The sequence below is a fragment of the Zeugodacus cucurbitae genome, chromosome 3 (genome assembly GCF_028554725.1).
Source record: "Zeugodacus cucurbitae isolate PBARC_wt_2022May chromosome 3, idZeuCucr1.2, whole genome shotgun sequence".
Classification (NCBI taxonomy): domain Eukaryota; kingdom Metazoa; phylum Arthropoda; class Insecta; order Diptera; family Tephritidae; genus Zeugodacus; species Zeugodacus cucurbitae.
The window spans coordinates 33,479,654-33,500,256 of NC_071668.1; the positions used below are offsets into that span (position 1 = coordinate 33,479,654).

The 20,603-nt window shown below is 38.8% G+C and overlaps 1 protein-coding gene across 4 annotated transcripts in view; it reads left to right on the plus strand.

Moving 5' to 3' along the window:
* Positions 1-20,603, plus strand: part of LOC105220469 (electroneutral sodium bicarbonate exchanger 1) — a 268,022-nt gene that overhangs the window by 25,077 nt on the left and 222,342 nt on the right. For all 4 annotated transcript variants that reach the window (XM_054227256.1, XM_054227255.1, XM_054227254.1 and 1 more), the window contains exon 2: positions 13,852-13,955. In XM_054227256.1, coding sequence (XP_054083231.1) covers positions 13,862-13,955 — 94 coding nt within the window. In that variant the 5' untranslated portion in view covers positions 13,852-13,861. The remainder of the gene's footprint in view (positions 1-13,851; positions 13,956-20,603) is intronic.

Sequence of the window (20,603 nt, forward strand, 5' to 3'; positions counted from 1 at the left end):
ATAACAAAGCGGCGGGGGCCGATGGATTACCGGCCGAGCTATTCAAATACGGCGGCGAAGAACTGATAAGGTGCATGCATCAGTTTCTTTGTAGAATATGGTCGGAAGAAAGCATGCCTGACGATTGGAATCTTAGTGTGCTCTGCCCAATCCATAAGAAGGGAGACCCCACAATCTGCGCCAACTACCGTGGTATAAGTCTCCTCAATATCGCTTATAAGGTTTTGTCGAGCGTATTGTGTGAAAGACTAAAGCCCACCGTCAACGAACTGATTGGACCTTATCAGTGTGGCTTTAGACCTGGAAAATCCACAATGGACCAGATATTCAAGATGCGCCAAATCTTGGAAAAGACCCGAGAGAGAAGAATCGTTACTCACCATCTTTTTATCGATTTTAAAGCTGCCTTCGATAGCACGAAAAGGAGCTGCCTTTATGCCGCGATGTCTGAATTTGGTATCCCTGCAAAACTAATACGGCTATGTAAGCTGACGTTGAGCAACACCAAAAGCTCCGTCAGGATCGGGAAGGACCTCTCCGAGCCGTTCGATACCAAACGAAGCTTCAGACAGGGTGACTCACTATCGTGCGACTTCTTCAATCTATTGCTGGAAAAAATAATACGAGCTGCAGAACTAAATAGGGAGGGTACAATCTTCTACAAGAGTGTACAGCTCCTGGCGTATGCCGATGATATTGATATCATCGGAAGCAACAACCGCGCCGTTTGTTCTGCGTTTTCCAGACTAGATAAAGAAGCGAAGCGTATGGGTCTGGTGGTGAATGAGGACAAGACGAAATATCTCCTGTCATCAAACAAACAGTCAGCGCACTCGCGTCTTGGCTCCCACGTCACTGTTGACAGTCATAACTTTGAAGTTGTAGATAATTTCGTTTATCTGGGAACCAGCATTAACAACACCAACAATGTCAGCCTTGAAATCCAACGCAGAATTACTCTTGCCAACAGGTGCTACTTTGGACTGAGTAGGCAATTGAAAAGTAAAGTCCTCTCTCGACGAACCAAAATCAAACTCTATAAGTCGCTCATTATTCCCGTCCTGATGTATGGCGCTGAAGCGTGGACGATGACAACATCCGATGAGACGACACTTGGGGTTTTCGAGAGAAAGGTTTTGCGCAAGATTTATGGTCCTCTAAACATTGGCAACGGCGAATACCGCAGACGATGGAACGATGAGCTGTACGATTTATACGACGACATTGACATAGTTCAGCGAATAAAAAGACAGCGGCTACGCTGGCTAGGTCATGTTGTACGGATGGAAGAAAACACTCCAGCTCTGAAAGTATTCGATGCAGTACCCGCTGGAGGAAGCCGCGGAAGAGGACGACCTCCACTCCGGTGGAAAGACCAAGTGCAAAGTGACCTGGCTTCACTTGGTGTTTCCAGTTGGCGCCAAAAAGCAAAAAGGAGGAATGAGTGGCGCGCTCTGGTGGATTCGGCTATAATCGCTTAAAGCGGTTCCTACGCCAAATATATATATATATATAATAGTAAGTCAATACTATGCAATACATATTTTGCGCATTTATAATTACAGAGGGATCACTTGAAACGACTCTGTAAAATTCGATGTATCGAAAAATTGATGGCCGCCGGCGCGACGCTACATTGCGTTGTTGGTAGAAAATCGGCTTGTCGTAAATATGTATGAATATGTATGAGCATGCAAACATATCGACATAAATTTTTGGCGCTTGTTGTTTCTGTAGAACATTGCTTTTGATTTTTGGTGGTTGACAAACTTACGTGCACGCATATGTTTTTTTTTTTTTTTTGATTTCGAAGGGGGAATCTTCCAAAGATACCGTCATTTTTACGGACGATAGGCACGATTCGTATTGTCTGCTAGAGATGCACTTCATTCGGGCCCACGCCCATACGGACTTGCAGATCAATACGCCTACGTACTAAACCCTTGACTTCGCAGTGTTCGCTTGTACATATACGCCCCACGGAACCGCCGTTAGGCATTTCTTCATGAGGCCAAGCTTAGCCATTAGGCTCTTCACACACGCACGCACGCAGCCTACTCTTCGTTTATTCTTCTACTTTCGCGGCGTTGCCACTCTTTCATATCACTCTTTCACGCATATACAAATGTAAATTTGTGTGTTTGTTCAATGACATATAAACATGTCATATGTATGTTTATGCATAATGTTGCTGTTGTGCAACAATTATCGCAACTGTTCCGAACTCGTATAAGAAGTATAGGTAGGTAGGTAGGTAGGTAGGAGTGCTGCCCTGTTTTAGTTCGGGCTCAATTAGCACTATCTGTGCCATTTTGATGCACTAGTCGTTGACCTTTTATTTTTTTTATTTGCTGTCTTCTTTAAGCTTCTCGTTCATACCACTTTGTGGTTTCGATGAAGCTACTTATATCCATTATGCTTTTTGTAGACATCCATTCGAGGTTTGATGCTTGATGGATTCCCAGTGTTCTGTGACGGATCTGCGATAGGGCTGGGCATTCACAGAGGAAGTGGAAAATTGTTTCTTTATTCCCTGTTAGTTCGCAGCTTCGGCATATGTTATTGTAGGGCATACCCATTTTCGACGCATGTTCTCCAAATGGCCAGTGCCCTGTAATGGTAGCAGTTAGTCTGAAAATATTGTTTCTTGACTTATTTAATAAGTCGTTAGTTCTCTTCATGTCATATTTTGGCCATATCTGTTTGGTGTATTTTGCATTTTGTTGTATTTTCCCATCTGTTATTTGCTAATTGTTGAAATTGTAAATTAAGCTCCCTTCTGATCGAGCCTAGCGGGCTTGGTATTAATTCGGCCTCCGATTCGTTCAGACAAGCCCCTGTCTTTGCCAGCTCGTCTGCTTTTTCTATTTTGCTTTGCTTATTTTGCATTTTGTTGTATTTTCCCATCTGTTATTTGCTAATTGTTGAAATTGTAAATTAAGCTCCCTTCTGATCGAGCCTAGCGGGCTTGGTATTAATTCGGCCTCCGATTCGTTCAGACAAGCCCCTGTCTTTGCCAGCTCGTCTGCTTTTTCGTTGCCGAAAATGTTCCTGTGGCCGGGAACCCATACCAAGTCTAGGATGAGCTTGTCTTCTAGCGACTTCAGCGCCTTCTTGCAATTTAGGACAATTATTGAATTAGTCACGGGTGACGACAATGCCAGGAGAGCCGCTTGACTATCCGTATATATTGTTGCTTTATGTATCCTCTCATAGTTTTCCAATAGAGCTTCACAGGCCTTTTCAATGCCTAGTACTTCCGCTTGGAAGATACTAGCCGAGTTTGGGAAACGGATAGAGAGAGAAATGTCTAGATCATCGGAAAATACTCTCGTGCCTACACCGCAGTCCATTTTGGACCCGTCGGTATATACTGAGATGGTATCTTCCTCCTCTATTCTTCCCTTTCTCCATTCCCGTCTAGAGGGTATCCTCACCTGGAAGTTACTATTGAAATCCAGCTTTGGGAGAATATAGTCTGATTTATGGACTTGTGTTCTGAGTTGGTTTAGAATATCACTATGTCCATAGTTCTTCTGGTTCCAATCTCCTAATTCCTTTATTCTTATTGCAGAACATGCTGCTATTTTGTTAATATGAATGTCTATGGGTAGTTGATGCAGGATCACATTAAGCGCATCTGTCGGACATGACTTGATTGCTCCAGTTACTCCTGCACATGCCGCCCTTTGTATTCCATTTAGTTTTCTGATGTTATATTGTTTCTTCAGAGCTGGCCACCATACCAGCGCTCCATAAGTAAGTATTGGTCTAATGACAGCTGTATACATCCACATGATTATACGAGGCTTAAGGCCCCAATTCCTGCTAACAACTCTTTTACAAGTGTAGTAGGCCATATAGGCTTTTTTTGTTCTTTTTTCAATGTTCATTTTCCAGTTCAGTTTAGTGTCAATCTCCACTCCTAAGTATTTAGCTGTGGGAGACAGTGAGAGCGTTGTACCATTTAGTACTGGAAGATGAAACTGGGGAATCTTGGTTCTGCTTGTGAAAAGCATCAGATCTGTTTTATTAGGGTTAACACCTAGTCCATTGTTTGTAGCCCATATGTTTAGCCTGCGTAGTGCTCTTTCCATAATCTCGCTGACTGTTGATGGAAACATTCCTGATACCAACAACACTATATCGTCTGCATATGCTACTGCTTTCACCCCTCCGCCATTAAGTTGGAGGAGTATTTCGTTCAGTGCTACAACCCATAGGAGCGGGGAGAGGACCCCTCCTTGAGGAGTCCCTCTACTCACATGACTTATTTGTGTTGTAGCGCCATTTGATGCTATGATTTTCCTATTTCTAAGCATTGATTGAATCCACCTGCACACCGTATCTTCTATACCGCCATGCGTGAGAGAATTAATGATCGTGCTTACTTCTATGTTATTAAAGCTCCCTCTATATCGAGAAATGCAGCCATAGTATATTGTTTGTATAGTAGCGATTTTTCAATTACGTTTATCACCTCATGAAGGGCAGTTTCGGTCGATCGACCCTTTATGTATGCATGTTGGGACTTGGATAACGTTCCTTCCATGCTTGATCTTATATGTATATCCATTAGCCTTTCTTGTACCTTAAGCATGAAGGATGTGAGGCTTATGGGTCTAAAATCCTTAGCATTTTCATGTGTTCTTCTGCCTGGTTTTGGTAGGAACACCACTTTAGTTCTTTTCCAACTTCTTGGGATGTAAGACAGTTGAATACTTGCCTTGTATATGTTTTCAAGCCTTTGACTTATTGGTTCTTCCAGTTTTTGCAGCATTATGGGCATAATCCCGTCTGGACCTGCCGCTTTGAATGGTGAGAAACTATTTATAGCGTATTTTATTTTCCATCTGTTTACTATCAGGCCTTGGTAGTCAGCTGCTTTTGTGGGTGGATCTGGTTGAACCTCCGTTATTGCCGTTTGCTGACTCCCTGGGAAATGAGTTTTAATGAGAACCTCCAAAGATTCTTTTGCAGAGGAGGTCCACGCATTTCCATCCGCCTTTATGTAGGCAATATTGCTGTGTCCCTAGGCTCGAACCCACAATCTTAAGAAATTTTAAAAATTTAATTTTATTGAAATAAATAAAAAAATTAATGCCCCGGTTGAGGCTCGAACCCACAACCTTAAGAGATTTCAAAAATTTAATTTTATTGAAATAAAATACATACACATGTGAATATGTCACCAACCAAAGGTAATACTTTCGATTTGCAAAGAAAGTACATGAAGACTGACTACAAGAAATGATCCTGTGAAGCATAGTCTTAAGTTTTCAACGGCAAACGCAGAGAATTTCAACCAAAAGTCACATAAACTAGTTGAGAATTCGCAGAAATGAAACAGAAACGATAGAAAAAAAATCAAAAGAACCATACGCATAATGTTCGCAAATTTGTTTACATGCATATGTGTGTAAATATGTGCACTTGTAGTACATTTCTTGTAAAACATTCGTTGCCACGGACAACGAATGACCGCAAATAGTAATTTTTTTTGTCAAAGACTTGTAATCAGTGTCGCGTTTTCGCAGGCAAAGAGGTCCATGTCCCCAACTCATAATATTATGGATTGTTTTATGTCTTGATTCTTACTAAAATCAATTGTAGTACATTAATATATTAGTAGAATATTTAAATACATTTAATTATTTATATTTGCTAATAGTAAGTCAATACTATCCAATACATATTTTGCGCATTTATAATTACAGAGGGATCACTTGAAACGATTCTGTAAAATTCGATGTATCGAAAAATTGATGGCCGCCTGCGCGACGCTACATTGCGTTGTTGGTAGAAAATCGGCTTGTCGTAAATATGTATGAATATGTATGAGCATGCAAACATATCGACATTAATTTTTGGCGCTTGTTGTTTCTGTAGAACATTGCTTTTGATTTTTGGTGGTTGACAAACTTACGTGCACGCATATGTTTTTTTTTTTTTTTTGATTTCGAAGGGGGAATCTTCCAAAGATACCGTCATTTTTACGGACGATAGGCACGATTCGTATTGTCTGCTAGAGATGCACTTCATTCGGGCCCACGCCCATACGGACTTGCAGATCAATACGCCTACGTACTAAACCCTTGATTTCGCAGTCTTCGCTTGTACATATACGCCCCACGGAACCGCCGTTAGGCATTTCTTCATGAGGCCAAGCTTAGCCATTAGGCTCTTCACACACGCACGCACGCAGCCTACTCTTCGTTTATTCTTCTACTTTCGCGGCGTTGCCACTCTTTCATATCACTCTTTCACGCATATACAAATGTAAATTTGTGTGTTTGTTCAATGACATATAAACATGTCATATGTATGTTTATGCATAATGTTGCTGTTGTGCAACAATTATCGCAACTGTTCCGAACTCGTATAAGAAGTATAGGTAGGTAGGTAGGTAGGAGTGCTGCCCTGTTTTAGTTCGGGCTCAATTAGCACTATCTGTGCCATTTTGATGCACTAGTCGTTGACCTTTTATTTTTTTTATTTGCTGTCTTCTTTAAGCTTCTCGTTCATACCACTTTGTGGTTTCGATGAAGCTACTTATATCCATTATGCTTTTTGTAGACATCCATTCGAGGTTTTATGCTTGATGGATTCCCAGTGTTCTGTAACGGATCTGCGATAGGGCTGGGCATTCACAGAGGAAGTGGAAAATTGTTTCTTTATTCCCTGTTAGTTCGCAGCTTCGGCATATGTTAATGTAGGGCATACCCATTTTCGACGCATGTTCTCCAAATGGCCAGTGCCCTGTAATGGTAGCAGTTAGTCTGAAAATATTGTTTCTTGACTTATTTAATAAGTCGTTAGTTCTCTTCATGTCATATTTTGGCCATATCTGTTTGGTGTATTTTGCATTTTGTTGTATTTTCCCATCTGTTATTTGCTAATTGTTGAAATTGTAAATTAAGCTCCCTTCTGATCGAGCCTAGCGGGCTTGGTATTAATTCGGCCTCCGATTCGTTCAGACAAGCCCCTGTCTTTGCCAGCTCGTCTGCTTTTTCGTTGCCGAAAATGTTCCTGTGGCCGGGAACCCATACCAAGTCTAGGATGAGCTTGTCTTCTAGCGACTTCAGCGCCTTCTTGCAATTTAGGACAATTATTGAATTAGTCACGGGTGACGACAATGCCAGGAGAGCCGCTTGGCTATCTGTATATATTGTTGCTTTATGTATCCTCTCATAGTTTTCCAATAGAGCTTCACAGGCCTTTTCAATGCCTAGTACTTCCGCTTGGAAGATACTAGCCGAATTTGGTAAACGGAATATTGCTGTGTTCTTTGGATAGTATTTTACTCAGTCTAGCGGAGTCTTTGCAACTTTCCATCGATGTGCAGAAAGAACGCCATGCGTCAGTTTTTGCTTTTCTGACTGCTTTTTTGTATTTCTTTAAGACATCTTTGTAGGGTTGCCAGATTTTGGTTTTGAAACTTTCGTTAAAAGTTTTCCTTAGGTGTGTTCTCAGGTTCTTAAGATCACTATTCCACCAAGGAGGAGACTTTCTCTTTTTCAAAACCGTTAGCGGTGTGGATTTGTTGAAAGTTGTTATTAGGATTTTTTCGATATCCTCTACCTCTGTGTCGAGTTCTTGAGGAGTTTTGATGTTAATATTGCCTCCTTTATCGAGGCTCTTTGTTGCTATACTAGTAAATTTTACCCATGCTGCTCTTCTAGGGTTTCGATACTTGAGAGGAGTACTGAATTTCTCGCGAATATTGAAGAGTATCCAGGAGTGATCCGACATGGATGGCTCCTCTGACACCCTCCAATCCTCTACAACGAGACTGTCTGTGTCTGTTGATATCGTGAGGTCCAGCACTTCCTCCCAACCCGGAAACCTGTCAGAGCTTGGGAAAACAAAAGTTGGCCTATCTCCCTTATTGCATATAGCTAAATCGCTATTTAAAATATATTGTAAGAGTGACTCACCTCTGGTGTTTATACTGGAGCTTCCCCATAAGGTGTGTCTTGCGTTTGCATCACAACCTATTAGGATATCTTCATGTTTGTTGTCCTCTAGTAGCCTTATGATTGGTGCTGGTGGTACGTCCTTGTCATGAGTCATGTAGGCTGAGACCAAAAAGAACAGATTTTTCTTCTGTTCTACCTTTACCACCGTGGTATCTGCTGTGCTGTAATTTGGACAAAGGAATGCGTTTATACTTTTGTTTATAAGGATGCATGCCCTTGGTTTACCTTCATTACGTGTGTAAAAAATATTATAATTTTTGCTGTTTAGCCCTTTTATGGTGTCTTCATTAACCCAGGGCTCCTGTATTAAGCTAATGTCGATGCCCCTCTCTTGTATGAGGGTTGTCAGATTCTCCGTAGCAGTCTTTGAGTGCTGTAGGTTTATCTGCACACATCTCAGACAGTTGTTCATTTGATGTCTACGTTCTTTAGCAACTGACTGGCGTCGTCGACCTCTTCCGTGTCGTCTTCGTCAGCCGCTTTGTCGCCTTGAAAGATTTTCATTTTGGCCTTCAGAATGCCGTAGCTGATTTTGTTGTCAGTCTTCGTTAGAGCGTCTATGGACTCATCGCATATGGCCACTAGTATTGGTCGACTGGCTTTATTCGCTTTCTCCTCCTTTATTAGTTGCCACTCATCTATACCTGGTATAGTCTTGTTTTGCAACTTGGTGCACCTGAGGAGTTTTTCGCCTGGTTCCTCTATCGGGGCAGCCAAATGCGAGCACGTGGTCTCTTTGGGATGTCCTTGGCGGGTATAAGCCTCAGTTGGAGGCCTACAAAGGCGTTGCTGATCTTAGCAACGCTACCCGTTAGGAAATCCAGAGAGGCCTGGTCCGCGCACTTGATGACCCTGTAACCTCTAAGGGTTTCAGAGGAGTCAAACTCCGGATGGGGACTCGCCGGGTTGTCAAGTACATAGCTTAGCACCATACTTGACAGCTTGACGTCGATCTCCACCCATTTTTCTTGCACCGTGCTTGGTGAGGAGGAGTTGCCGTCAATGATGGCTACCTGTAGGCTATCTCTCGCTACATCGCAAAAGTGTCTTGCTGTTGTTGTACTTTTTTGCTCATTTTCACTCTGCCTGGGTTTTTTCGGCAGTGCTCAGTTCGATGAGTGAGCGATTCCTTTTATGGGAACTGCTCGGTTTTGTGCTTTCGATTTGTTGTTCTTGAGGCTCAGATTGCTTCCTTTTCAGGAAGCTTTCGTATTCCTCCACTGTCTGTTTGAGGCGCTTGATTTCTTCCTCATCAACTGGGGTGCCGGCTGCCTGATCTTTGGCTATCTTTCCTCTTTCATAAGAAGTATAACTTCAAAAATAGAATTCAGTATACATAATATTTGCATACATACTTATGTGCGTGGAGTAAAGCAGAGCTGTGTATGAATTTCATCTGCCATAGACAATTGAAATACAATGTGATTAGTGGACCTGTTTGTAACTTCATGTTGCAACTTGAAAAATTTTGCCGATGTTCAAATCCCAAGCGAAATTCTACAATTTTCTTTTTATTATACTCTCGCAACAAAAGTTGCTATGATAGTATTGTAGTTTTGTTCACATAATAACGGTTGTTTGTAAGTCCTAAAACTAAACGAGCTAAATATAGGGTTATGTATATCAAAATGATCAGGGTGACGAGTAAAGTTCAAATCCGGATGTCCGTCTGACCGTCTGTCCGTCCGTGCAAGCTGTAACTTGAGTAAAAATTGAGATATTTTAATGAAACTTGGAACACGTGTTCCGAAGATGGGCGGAATCGGACCACTGCCACGCCCACAAAATGGCGATAACCAAAAACACATAAAGAGCTATAACTAAGCCAGAAATAAAGTTATGAAAATAAAATTTGGAACATAGGATCGCATTAGGGAGGGACACATTTGAATGCAATTTTTCTGGAAAAGTGGGCGTGGCCCGCCCCCCAAATAGGTTTTTTGTATATATCTTGCAAACCAATAAAGCTATATAAACAAAACTTTCTGCAGTCGTTTCTTTGAGCCGTTTCCTTATACAGTACAAAAATTAAAGAAATTGGATAATAACCACGCCCACGTTCCAGATAAATGTTCGGTTGAAAATTAATAAAAGTGCGTTAACTCACTAACGAGAAACGTCAGAAACACCAAATTTTACATAAGGAATGGCAGAAGGAAGCTGAACTCAGATTTTTTTACGAAATGGAAAATGGGCGTGGCGTCGCCCACTTATGGGTCAAAAACCATATCTTAAGAACTATTCGACAGATTTCAATGAAATTCGGTATATAATACTTTCTTGACACCCTGATGACACTGGTGGAATATGGGCGAAATCGGTTCACAACTACGCGTACTTCCCATATAACTCAATTTTGAATGCCATCTGATTCGTTCACTTTATAAAGTATACATAAGGAACCAATGAAGATAGCGGAATAAAACTTTACACAAATAGTGCATATCATCTCTGGCTTCACTTGACAAAAAATTGTCGAAAACGAACTATAACTTTTCAAGGCCCCAGATATCGAACATGTTGAACTCAGCGCCTAAGGGTAAATTTTAACCGAAAATATGGTAAATCTCTCAGATAATTTAATGTAATTCAGAGGAAAGTGTTTTCTTCTAGAAGTGTGTCTCTGTTTGTTAAAATCGGGTAACAACTTCCCCTACTCTCCCATATATCTAATTATAGGTTTTTCAATACGGTGGGCTTTATTCCGCATATATGTATTAGTTAATATGTGAGATATCTTAGCAAAATTGAGTGTATAGTCTTGGATATAGTGTACTCTGCTGGTGAAAATGAATGAAATCGGTTCAGGAATTACCTCAGCCCTCATATACTATAAGTAACGATTTTCGTTATCCTATTAAACTTTGTGCTGAATTTAATAACATTTCTTCTATAAATTGCGAGAGTATAAAATGTTCGGTTGCACCCGAACTTAGCCTTTCCTTACTTGTTTTTTATGTTTTTTTTCTAACGAGGATGACAAAATTTCAATTCTAGAATATTGAAGAGTCAACAAACCACTGAAAATGACTACATATATGATATTCCAAAAATTCCTTTTAAAAAAAGATTATTAAAAACAATTTCAACATTACAGGATCCGAATGTAAATGCTTGGAATCGCTTTTGATTAACTCCTTCGTGCTTACCACCTGCCCATTTCGAAAGTGGCAATCATGGCGCCTTAGTCAGTGTTTTGTTCAGATCACTTGCGTCTGTTTGTATCATTGTTCCCAGTTCTCTGATGCTGTGGTGTACTTTTTTTAGAAGCGGCGAGTTTTCGTTGTATGTATGTGATTGGCGTTCAACCGTTTAGTCGGTTATAGCCGAATCGATGAGAGCGCGCCACTCCTCTCTTTCCTTCGCAGTTCGGCGCCAGTTGGAGATTCCAAGTGTAACCAAGTCGCTCTCAACCTGGTCCCTCCAACGGAGTGGAGGCCTTCCCCTTCCTCGCCTTCCTCCGGCGGGTACTGCATCGAACACTTTCAAAGCTGGGCTGCTTTTGTTCTATTCGAACAACATGACCTAGCCAGCATAGCCGCTGTCTTTTTATTCGCTGGACTATGTCTATGTCATCGAATAACACATACTGCTCATCATTCCATCTTCTGCGGTATTCGCCGTTGACAATGTTCTGAGGACTATAAATCTTCCGCAAAACCTTGAAAAAACTCGAAAAATCACATTGCCGTCTCATCGAATGTTGACACCGCCTCCGCTTCTGCACCATAAAGAAGGACGGGAATGATGAGGGACTTGTAGGGTTTAGTTTTTGTTCGTCGAGAGGGTACTTTACTTTTCAATTGCCTACTCGGTCCATAGTAGCACCTATTGGCAAGAGTGATTCTGTGTTGGATTTTAAGGCTGACATTTTTAGCGGTGTTCATGCTGGTGCCTAGATATACGAAATTATCTACAACTTCAAAGTTATGACTATCAAAAGTGACGTGGGAGCAAAGACGCGAATGCGCTGACTGTTTGTTTGATGACAGGAGATATTTCGTATTGTCCGCGTTAACCACCAGACCCATTCGCTTCGCTTTCCTATCTAGGCGGGAAAAAGCAGAACTAACGGCGCGGGTGTTGTTTCCAATTATATTGATATCATCGGCGTACGCCAGTAGCTGTACACTCTTATAGAAAATTGTACCTTCTCTGTTTAGCTCTGCGGCTCGTACTATTTTTTCCAGCATCAGGTTAAAAAAGTCACACGATAGTGAGTCACCTTGTCTGAAACCTCGTTTGGTATTGAACGGCTCGGAGAGGTCCTTCCCAATCATAACGGAGCTTTTGGTGTTGCTCAACGTCAGCTGACACAGCCGCATTAGTTTTGCGGGGATACCAAATTAGGGCATCGCGGCATAAAGGCAGCTCCTTTTCGTGCTGTCGAAAGCAGCTTTGAAATCGACACAAAGGTGGTGTGTGTCGATCCTCTTTTCACGGGTCTTCTCCAAGATTTGGCGCATGGTGAATATCTGGTCCATTGTGGACTTTCCAGGTCTAAAGCCACACTGATAAGGTCCAATCAGTTTGTTGACGGTGGGCTTAAGTCTTTCACACAGTACGCTCGGTAGAACCTTATAGGCGATATTTTGGAGGATTATCCCACGGTAATTGGCGCAGATTGTGGGATCTCCCTTTTTATGAATTGGGCAGAGCACACTGAGATTCCAATCGTCAGGCTTGCTTTCTTCTGATCATATTTTGCAAGGAAGCTGATGCATGCACCTTATCAGTTCTTCGCCGCCGTATTTGAATAGCTCAGCCGGTAATCTATCGGCCCCTGCCGCTTTGTTGTTCTTCAGGCGGGTAATTACCATTCGAATTTCTTCATGGTCGGGCAATGGAACATCTATTCCATCGTCATCGATTGGGGAATCGGGTTCGCCAACTCCTGGTGTTGTACTTTCACTGCCATTCAGCAGGTCGGAGAAGTGTTCCCTCCATAATGCCCTGGACATCGGTTACCAGATTGCCACATTGGTCTCTACAAGAGGATGCTCCGGTCTTGAAACCTTCGTTAAGTCGCTTCATTTTTTCATAAAATCTGTCTGCCAGCTTCTCAAGCTCTTCGAACTCATGCATTTCGGTTTTTTTCTTTTTTTGTCTGCAGATGCGTCTCGCTTCCCTCTTCAGCTCTCGGTATCTATCCCATCCCGCACGTGTTGTGGTTGTTTGCAACGTGGCGAGGTAGGCAGTCTGTTTTCTCTCCGCTGAGAGACGGCATTCCAGCTGTTTTTTTTTACTTTTCCGAAAGCCAATGGTTTCGGTTGCAGCGGTACGCAGTGAGTTTGAGATGCCGTCCCACAGTTCCCTTATACCGAGATGCTGATGAGTGCTCTCAGAGAGCAGGAATGCAAGTCGAGTAGAAAATCGTTCGGCTGTCTGTTGTGATTGCAGCTTCTCGATGTCGAACCTTCCTTGTGTTTGTTGACAAGCTAAGCGCGATTTTGACATGGTGACAGCTGGTATGATGAGCATTGTCGTCTCGCGAGTGGGATGGGAAAGATACCGAGAGCTGAAGAGGGAAGCGAGACGCATTTGCAGACAAAAAAAGAAAGAGGCCGAAATGCGTGAGTATGATTTCGGCAAATCTGTGTATTAATAGAATTTAAAGGGTCACAAATTTATTAACTCACAATTTATTAGCAAATTTATAGTTCAGTTATAACTCTTCATAATTTTCACTTAAACGTATTTTGTGGATGTGAAAATGAGTACATCTATGTACATCTAGTTAGTTTTGGGAGTTGCAAACAACGATTGGTAAAGCAATAATTAAAGAAAGAATACCCGTAATAGCTCTTTTAAACGAACTATACAATTATACTCAGACTTTTTTCTAACGCTTATTATTATTTATATTACCTAGCCCGTGGACAATGCAATCACCAGTGGAAAACGATGAGGCATCGAAAGATCCGAAAACAACCGAACATGATTTCTCACAACACTTCACTGAACATGATTTTGAAGGTAAATATTAGTGAGACTTCTGAATTATAATTAAACAAGAAAGTAAAGGTTATGTTCGGGTGTAACCGAACATTTTATACACTCGCAGTTTATATGTTTAGTTTTATTAAGATAACACACAATTTGTCCAGTATCAGTCCACTAGAATAACGAAAATCATTTTAAAAAGTATATGGAGGTTGGGGTAATTCTTGGACCGATTTCACTACTTTTCACCTCTAAGCTACATTATAACCAGGACAATTTGCTCACTTAATTTTAACCGATATACACGGGATAATGCGCACTGGAGGCTTAAAAGCTTAATGTTAAATATATAGGAGCTAGGGAAGTTATGACCTGATTTGGTACATAGACACACTATTAGAAGAACAAGAATTCCTCTGATTAACATAAAAGTATCTGAGGGATTCACCATATTTTCGGTATCTTTAGGCATCGAGTTCTTCTTATTTGTTATTTGGGATCTTGAAAATGTATGGTCCGATTTCGACAATTTTTAAATGATTGATACCACACTTCAAATACAGGTTTGTCTAAAGTTTTGTCCCGTTTTCTTCATTGGATCTTGAGGTACATATTAGGCGTGTTTTATTTGACCACCGCAAGCTAATAGCTAAATCATGGACAAATAAAACGCACTTAGCTTATTTAATATATTCCCTTAAAAATTAATTGTGTTGGTAATGCGGGCCAGAACTCTCATCTGTAGTGCGTTTCTGTAACTTTTCGTTATGATATCGAAAGAAATATCACTTTTGCGTAACGAAAGGTCTATAACGAACAATTGTTTTGAAGTGTTTCTGTAACTCAGAAAAGTCACCTTTCGTTATGGTTGTGGTGAGTCGTTATCAATGTCATAGAAAATGTGCTATAACTAAAATGAATGCATAAACATCTGTCAATGTACACGAATATATTTGTTTTGTTTACTCTTATTTTTTTATTCGTAAGTACAAATAATATTTTATATACTATATATATATTTTGAATGTATAAATTTATTATCAATTTTATAATTTCTTAGTGAATCAAATTATGATAGCTGCTGCATTATTTGCCTTATTGGAGGACCAACGGAATATGTTACGCGTTCATCGGCAACATCTGAGGGATACAACTGACCCATTTAATTTGCCGGAAGCTCGCTTTGAAGAGCTATTCCGTTTTAAAAAAGATCCCGCAATAGCCTTGTTACAAGAGCTAAGTCCTCATATGAAAAGTGGCGAAAGGCGTACGTTTGTCCCAAAATCATTAAGAATGAGTGCAGCACTTCATTACTATGCGACAGGATCATATTTGAGAGACGTTGGCCAAGATTTTGTGTGCTCATTAAGCAAGACAGTTGTGTGTCGTGCAATAAAAGAAGTCACAAACACCATCATTGGTAATTTTGGAAAGGTTATAAAATGCAGATCTTATTACGGTATGGAAACCAGATAGTGTGGCTTTGAAATATGGAAGTCTGAGACATAAAAATGGCAAAAATTCTTAATTTTTCAGGATTTCAAGCTCCTTGCGCAACCTCTAAATCTTTTTTGATTGACCTAAAACTTTGTATATACTAGATTTTTGGCTATTCTCATATTTCTAGGGGGTGCGATCGAGAATCGGAATACTTTGGAAAATAAGGGCCACCCTAATGTACATATGTGTTTATATTTTTACAGATTTTTTTCATCTAGGTTTTCCTATATATATATATGTACATACATGCATATGTTTATATATAATATACTGATCGAACCTTTTTCCACTGCTCAACGGTTTTACATGCTCCTCCGCATGCATTCAATTCCGCTGTGAGAGTTGCCCAAACAGCATTAGCAGCTTTGCCGCTGTTTTGGGCCACCAAATTGTCCGGTACCAACATTTCTATGATTTTTCAATCAATCTAGAAATTTTTGCTTTTGTTGTTTGGTAACTTTTCCAATTCTTACTTTTTCCTGTAAATAATATAAACATAAACATCAAAATTTTTCCAGCTTACCTCGCTCATCTTTATTTTGGCGCAAAATATCACTGCAATTTTTTTTAATGATATGATAACGAATGTCATAACGAAAGAAATAACGAAAATGCTTTTCACCAGACTTACAGAAACACTACACTTCGTTATACTAGTGAATTCGATATATCGTTCGTTATTATGCATAACGAAAAGTTACAGAAACGCACTACTGATATGTAATTTATTTGAAAAATAAAACGCTTGAATTTATATATCAAATTTTCCCTTTGTTTACCGCCTTTCTATTATTATCATTATTAGATCCGGAATAGTGAAAATAAATATGGATAAAGTTTATATTTGCCATTTTACACATCGAATAGAATTTAAAATTTTATTTTGTTTACATTTTTATCTGTCAAAATAGGGTTTCTCGCTATTGCCAACTACTTTTTATTGGAAAACCGCTAACTACTGTGAATGAAAAAAATCGATGAACTGGCAATGCTTCTAATTCAATATACAAGCTGTCATAGTTTATGAAAAGCCAACATAGTTATGTTGGCTAAGTCGTCCATACAAAATTTGCTGGTCAAATAAAGCACGCCTATCGTAAAGTTAACGAAGCAGATAAACTTCAGAAATCCGTTATATGGAAAGTAGACATGGTTGTGAAACGATGTCGTTAATTTTTATACTCTCGCAACATAATTACTAAGAGTTAATAATATGTTTGTTCACTTAACGGTTTTTGTGTCACCCGGAAATAAAATACTGTGGAATTTCCATAACTCGAACTTCTTCGAAGAACGCCATAACTCGAACTTTTGAATTGGCAATAACGTTTAAAAAACAAATTTCATACAAAGTTCCTTCCATAACTCAAACCTTTATAACTCGAAGTAAAATAGAAGTAAAATTACATATAAAATGCATTCCATAAATCGAACATTTCGACCGGGGGATAATACAAAATATAAAATTTTGCTATCGAGGCAGTATTTTAAAAGAGTCTTCTATATCGTATGGAGGCTAACAAAAATATGAAATTATATTTATGGATTGCATAAATCATGTAACAAAGGCATGGGATATAGACTTCAATGGCCAAACAATAGCATATTGCAAAGAACAAAATTACAGAATACGTGTTTTAACGTATGCACATAAAACTTTATTCAAAGTAAATTTGGTACACATGTTCCTTGGGACCGTGGGAGGGATGCTATCAAGAATGGGACTATTGCCATGCCCACAAAATGGTGAAAACGGAAAACCTATAAGGCGTCATAATTAAGCCATAAATAATGTTATGAAAGTAAAATTTGGACTAAGGGATCACACTAGGAAGGGTAATTTTTTTTTAATTGAAAATGGTTAATGGTTTTTTGTATATATCTCGCAAACCAATGAAGCTATATAAATCAAACTTCCTACACTTACTTCCATTACGCACCCGATCAAACACCATGTAAAAATGTAAAATCAGATAATAACCACGCTCACCTCCAATACAAAGGTTATGTTGAAAATTACTAAAAGTGCGTTAATTTACTGACGGAAAACATCAGAAACACTAAATTATACGGGAGAAATGGCAGAAGAAAGCTGTACTCAGATTTAAAAAAATGGAAAATGGGCGTGGCGTCGCCCACTTATGGGTCAAAAACCATATCTCAGAAACTACGCGACCGATTTCAATGAAATTCGGAGCATAATATTTTCTGAAGACCTTGATGATACGGACCGAATATGGGCGAATTCGGTTCACAACCAAATCTATTTCCCATACAATTCAATTGAATTCCATATAACTTTTCTAGGTCCCTAATATCGAACTTGAAGAACTCAATGCAAGGCAGCGTTCTAAAGAGCGATCATTCGCAATTAAAAAACGAAATGTTTTTTTTCAGAACTATGTCATTTAATTTTTGATATTTTTCAAAAACCGTAGGTCGTTGTATAGGAAATACCTTCAACTTTAATAACCCTTTCGAATATTTTTGTTTCAGCTAGACTGTAGAAGGAAGTGGCTATAGGGAATGACTGAAGACTGTTTGGTTGAAATAGCTTCAGTAATTTATGAGATATGTAAAAAAAAACTTTATAGGACACGCCCACTAATATAACTTTATATAAGGTTTAGTTACGGCACTTTAATTATTTTCATTTTACTACATTTTATGAGCGTGGCAGTGGTCCGATTTCGTCCATCTATGAAAGTAACCTTCTTATGGAGCCAAGTTTCATCAAGATATCTCAATTTTTATTCACACTATTGCTTGCACAAACGGACGGATTGACAGACATTCTGATTTCAATTCTACTTGACACCCTTATCAGTTTGGTATATACTATAACACCATATCTAACTCGTTTAGCTTTAGAACTCACAAACAACCGTAAGGTGAACAAAACTATTATACGAACTATTATACAACGAAACAGTTGTTTGTCCCACTATTATAACTATTTTTCTCTTAGTTATATATATATAGTTACTAGCTGACCCGGCGAACTTTGCCCCGCCCAATTTTTATTTGAAATAGTTAAAACGCTTTTTGAACTCTGTTCAAGGCCATTATTTGTATGGAATGTTAATATATTCAGGGAATAACGTCTCTGATCAGTATAAATATTTTTGGCGAAGTTCGTTCTTTGTTTTGTTGTGTAGCGTGTAAACAAATAAAGAAGATGGCTCTCCAACAGCGTGTTATGTATGTACATATTTCGGTTTGAATCATTCGAATTCTCAGTACGAACATTTCCTCACTTTTAGATTTGCTGTGTTGTAGTAAACTATTCACTACAGTGAAATTATTATTTATGAATAAAGACGGAAACCTTAGTATATACATATCTGGTATAAAAATCCACGGGATTGAGATTTGAACTTGAGGTCAAAATTTTTAAAATTATTGATGAAAATTTTCGTAGAGTTGATAATAAGCACAAATTTTCATAAAATTTGTTTTAACAAATAAGTTAATTACAAAATTGTTAGTTGATAACATGTAACATTTAATTTTATAATCTCAGGAAAGATAATTCTTAATTTTTAATAGTAGTATATTTTTTAGAATTATAAACAATTTAATTTAACTTAGCACTTATTGGTGCACAATATTTTTGGTTAACCTGTCTCGAGCTAACACAAATAGATTTGATGGTTTTCCCACACGTGAGCATGCAACATGTAATTGCCCATGGGAAAAACATGGATTATCCAAATCTAACCCACAAATGGACATTGTTTGGCCTTGAGACTTATTAATGGACATGGCAAAAGCTAAACGAATAGGAAACTGTATTCTGTGCATTATTGAGGTTTGATTTTTTTTTCAAAATAAGATGTAATAAATAAAATGAAAAGCAAGCTAATAATACTTACTTTTATTTAATTCGTTTAAAGAGTTTTAAATAATAAAAAGAAAGCAAAGCGTGGCCGAGTCTGATAAATTTTAAATACACGTTTTACGTTTAATAAATGGTAAATTTTTAACACACGTTTTACGTTTAATAAATTTTAGCTAAAATAAACGTTTGGACTTTTAATATAACAGCATCTGCTTCTATAGCGCCATCTAGCCTAATACAGCGCACTTATTCAATTACCTTACAACGTCAGCCGTTAGTATCACAAATAAGTGTCAATAAATGTATTCTCATGTTGCGCCATCTACTGCAATAGCACATATAACTTTAACTCCAAATGAACTCCATACTTATGTTGTGCTTAAGATAAAACAGGAAAATAGTATTTTACAGTTCATACTTAGGTTATGCTTAACTGAAAATGGGAGGCTTCAGCAATGCTTAAATAACAGCTGATTTTTGTTTTGAATTTGCTTTGAATTTTCAGCGACGTCTTTCGTAGAGTAGGGCAAGTGTCCGTTCGTTTGCACTCAATAACAGCTTATACTTTTCCTTCAGTTCCCATAGGTGCTCCGACTCGCTAGTGATGAAATTTGGGGTTCTTTTGTTGTTTTCATCAATTTTTGATATAATTTTCCTCGCAAATTTATGTATTGTCAGTTATAATTTATATATTTCAAACATATTTTTATGAGTGACATTTGTAAAACATATGTTGCCCATAACGTTGCAATATATCATAATAAAATTTTAAAGAAATTAAGCATTGACTGTGACACGCAAACGACTACTCAGTTTGCAACAATACTTAGCTAAGATTTTATTTAGGCACAACTTAGGTATGGATTGTGAAACCGGGCATTAGCCATAGAAAATTCGATACCTAAATGCAAATAAATTAAATTTTTTTTGCATTTAGGAAATACATGCAGAAATCAACTCTGCGATATCCTAAATTCCTCTGAAATCTCCCAAATTCGAGGAAGATTTACTGGAAAAGAGTGGCAGCATTGCTTATTTGTCTGACCATACATATGTACATAACTTTATTTATTTCACGGATTGTATGTGATTTTTTCTTAAATTTAGAATATTGGAAGTCATAGATTCGTATAACTTTACCACAAATAATATAAACTTCAAACAACGCATTTTCATTTAATGTTTTTAGCAAGTAGCAGCTTTCGTTATGACAGCCTAAATCCATGAAAATTTGGAAAGAAATGTAGCGCCATCTACTGTAACATAGCGCACGCGCCACCAACTGGTGGATAGCTCTTTGCTAATAATAAACAAATAATTTGCAATAAATAAATAATGCG